Genomic DNA, 3958 nt, shown 5'->3' with positions numbered 1-3958 from the left:
TATAGCACAAAAAAATCTTATATAAAAAAATATAGCACGAAAAAATTCAGCAAAAAAATGTAGTAGAAAAAAATCTAGCACAAACAATTGAGAAAAAAAATTAAGAAAAAAAAATTCAGCACAAAAAATTTAGCACAAAAATATAGTACAAAAATCAAGGCACAAAAAAATAACACATTTTAGTAGGGTTTTTTAGTATTCATATTTTATATAGCAATATGGTACTCAAATTAAAGATAACAAGATGCTCGATTTTACGGTGAAATTTTTATGAAAAAATAATATCGTATAAAAAAGTTATGAACGTTTAAAAAATGAGGGTGAAATATGCATGTGTCCTGCATGTGAAGAGAGAAAGTCTATAAATAGAATTTTTCCAAGATACCTTTGCACTTCTCCTTTCTCCTACACTTTCATCTTAACCACTGATTTAAAAAACGAATGGTTAAGATTTTCTTCTTATTTTAGTTAGGCAAAATAAACTTTTTATTTGATTTTATCCATAATTAGACTCTAAAAACTGTAAAGCAATATTTTAGTGTTAACATAATTACTGTATTTATTGATATATTAGCATTCGATGTAACAAGAGTAATATATAAATCGATGTAAATTTACCTTTTTTATTTTTTAATGCAACAACACATGGTCGCTGGGATATATTTCACACGCCAAAACCCTAGTTCTTCATATTAAAACCCTCACCTCTCTCCCCACTTGATCTGAAATGGTGTCTGACAAGGGTAAGAAGCCCAAAATCGGAGATAAAATCGAAGAGGGTGCTGACCAAATTGACGTTGAACTTCTTAAATCCATCGAAAAGTTGCAGGAAGTTCAAGATGAGCTCGAAAAGGTACCATTTTTTTTCATTATTTGTCGATTTTATTTGCTTAATTTCGTCAATTTTGGTAAAAGTTTGTAACTTTACATGAAATTGTTGCGGTTAGCTGTGGAGCTCTTATTATTGTTGTTGTTTGTAACACTTTTTTATGAGTGAATGTTGTGATAAATTACTACTCAACTTTAATTTGAGGTTTGTTTTGAGAATTTTTGTTCAGCAATGTGAGGGTTTGTTATTTGTTGAATCTTTTTTTTTTTTTTGGTTAAAAGATGGGTTTAGTGTTAGTTTTTTTACAATGTAGAGTGCTTGGCAAAAGCTGGTTATATTTGAACCCAAAGTACGTAAAATCGAAAACAAAAAATAACTGATTTAAATGAAAGTTTAGTTGAATTTTTTTACTATCTTTAACTTTAAGAACTTGAATATTTGAATTGGATTATGTGTTGGTATTCTAGTTTATATATTTTTATTATGTTTAAAGAACGGTGATTAGGTGAAAGAAGTTAGCTTTAATCATTAGTTCTTGCTGCAGCTATTGTGGAACTGACTTTTAACTCCAAAATAATCAGATAGTTTGAATTACATAATGCTTGAAATATTTCAGTTTATTTAATTACATGATAAAATTTCTTTGATCACATTCTTATTTCAGAACTTCAGTCCGAACCCTTACTCTGAAGATACAAAGCTCACAAAAATTATCGCATTTCTTGATGAGGGATCTACAAAAGTTACTGCTACGTCAATCAAGTGTAAAGAGGGCATGGTGTCAGGCAGCTTATGTAAAAGGTCAAGAGGGCATGGTGTCGGGCAGCTACATGATGACGTTGTTCGCAATATACTCGTTCACCTTCCAGCAAAGTCCTTACTCCGGTTTAGGTGTGTATCCACCCATTGGAATCGCATGCTTAAAGAACCAAGTTTTATGAAATTCAGATCGCGTAAAATTTTCATTCTTCCCGTGTATGATGCTTTGCATCTCATAGACGACAAGATGCCAACGGATGACACGACGAATTTCATAGTCGAGCGTCGTTATCCCGTAAAAGGAAATCTAGTAGAACATGTTGGAGTTGTTGGGACGTTCAATGGGATAGTCCTTTTTAGGTATTTAGGTGCTTTAGTTCTTTACAATCCGTTCACAGGTGCGTACAAGAAACTTCCCTCTGCACCTACTAGTTCATGTGCTCGAGCTGCCTATGGATTCGGTTATGGTGCAAACTCGGATGACCTAAAGATTGTTAGGTTTAATAAGCATTTTAAAGTTTGTGATGTCTACAATTTGAAAGAGGGATCGTGGAGTTCATGGAGCACTTCAAAGTACTACGCTAGCATCCCTATTGAAAATTTGGACGGTACATTTGCAAATGGATTTTTGTATTGGATTGGATCACGTAGTAGGAATATGTTCATTGTTCTCGATGTTAAAGACATGGTGCTTTCAGAAATGTATCCACCATTTGTGATTGCCTATCATTTAGGTACGGTAAACGGATCCCTTTGTACACTACATAAACAGTACGAAAACAGAATCGACATGTGGGTTATGAAGGAACAGAACCAATGGTCCAAAATATATTCATTTAGTTTACCTTTGAGTGGTGCTCTGATGAATTCCTACCCTATTTATATTTTGGATAGTGGAAGAATTCTTATGGGGAGCTATTTCTCATCGAATCTCATTGTCTACGACCCGTTGCTAGATTCATTCAAAGTTTCACGCATGTTCAATCGTCATACAATGCGCGTCTTGGAGTATGTGGAGAGTCTAGTTGCACCTTCAGATATAAGTTCCTCAAGAATGGAATGAGGAAAAAGAAGCAATGAAGATCAAAAGAACAAAGCTAATCAACACTAATCTTTAATGAATTTCAGCAGGCCAAGATGGATGTTATCTTAGCATAAAATTTGTCAAAAGACAATAATTGTTTTTTTATTTGATTCGAGAAAATGCTTTTTTTTTTTTTTCTTGCGTTACTTTTCCTCCACTCAATTCTTTAACTCCTTTTTGTTCCTACGTAGCCTATATGTGATCTTAAAAGACCATCATCATTTTTTTACAACCCAAAACACTTTTTTACAACGCATTGTCAAGGTATACAATATGTAAATATATAAGTTTTCAGGGGTTAGTTCAGGTATAAACCATATTTATCCTAGAACTTAAAAAAAGTTAAATTAGCACATACTAAAATAATACATACATAAAAGTAGCACCTTTGAATTATATTAGCACATGAAAATTAATCAATATAATTGATTTTAGCACATATGTGAAATGATATCAGCACTTTTCTTTATCAGCACATTGAAAAAAAAAAGATCCAAATAAAAAATTAATTGCTTTTTAGCATAATTATAAGAAATTCAAGTTAATTAATATCATTTAGGTTATCATTTTAACATTTCTCTATAATTGGTTGGATGTCACATGACATTTTTTATATGGTTCTTACAGTTTGAATATGAAATATGGTTTGTATTTGATTCTACTCCTAAGTTTCCATTATGTTTCTATGTTTTATGTCAAAAAAATGAATCGAAAAACTCGATCTATACCCGAACCCAACCCGGACCTGGAATTAGGGTACTCTAATACTCGGGTATTGAAAACCCGAACCTGGGTACACAAGGTGTAGATTTTCTGGCCAAAACCCGAACCCCGCCTGGGAATGATCAATACCCGAAAAGTCAAAACCCGGTCATACCCGTATCTGGGTATATACCCGAACTCGGGTATTAGAAAAAACCCGGTTTGTCACCTCTACCCAAAACGATTAGCTCAGCCTAATAATGATTTCAATTCGCAAACTCCCAAGTCTTTTGCACTTGGTTCGATTCAAATGAAAACCACTACGAGTTGTGATAACCGTGAGAACTTTTTGATCCCGTGCGAGTTGAGTCAATTTTTTTTTTTTTTTTTTTTTTTGCACAAACGTAGATGAAAATATTATAAACACATCTGTATAAAATGTGTTAATGAGAATAATGAAGGGGAGATTAAAAAAAAGGTTAAGGATTTCTTGAAAACTGAGTTTTTGATTAAAGATCTTGGTTTGTTAAAATTTTTCCTTGGAATTGAAGTGATTAAAACAAATGACGGTGTTTGTCTTTCTC

General features: G+C 32.7%; 1 protein-coding gene across 1 annotated transcript; it reads left to right on the top strand.

The window, feature by feature from the left end:
• Positions 1-704: 704 nt before the first annotated feature.
• Positions 705-2782, top strand: LOC110939177 (F-box/kelch-repeat protein At3g06240). Its single transcript, XM_022180972.2, has 2 exons — positions 705-853; positions 1494-2782. Exons 1-2 carry the CDS (start codon positions 728-730, stop codon positions 2649-2651), a joined length of 1284 nt encoding a protein of 427 aa, XP_022036664.1. The 5' UTR covers positions 705-727; the 3' UTR covers positions 2652-2782.
• Positions 2783-3958: the final 1176 nt, after the last annotated feature.

This window comes from Helianthus annuus, chromosome 5 (assembly GCF_002127325.2).
Source record: "Helianthus annuus cultivar XRQ/B chromosome 5, HanXRQr2.0-SUNRISE, whole genome shotgun sequence".
In the NCBI taxonomy this organism is placed as follows: domain Eukaryota; kingdom Viridiplantae; phylum Streptophyta; class Magnoliopsida; order Asterales; family Asteraceae; genus Helianthus; species Helianthus annuus.
Note: the sequence above shows the minus strand (reverse complement) of the source record. Positions and strands in the feature narration are given on the sequence as shown.

Bases quoted from the DNA above. Each gene is read 5' to 3' on its own strand.
- LOC110939177 (XM_022180972.2), top strand. From the start codon at position 728: ATGGTGTCTGACAAGGGTAAGAAGCCCAAAATCGGAGATAAAATCGAA. The intron at 854-1,493 runs GTACCATTTTTT...TTCTTATTTCAG, and splicing joins TTCAAGATGAGCTCGAAAAG to AACTTCAGTCCGAACCCTTA.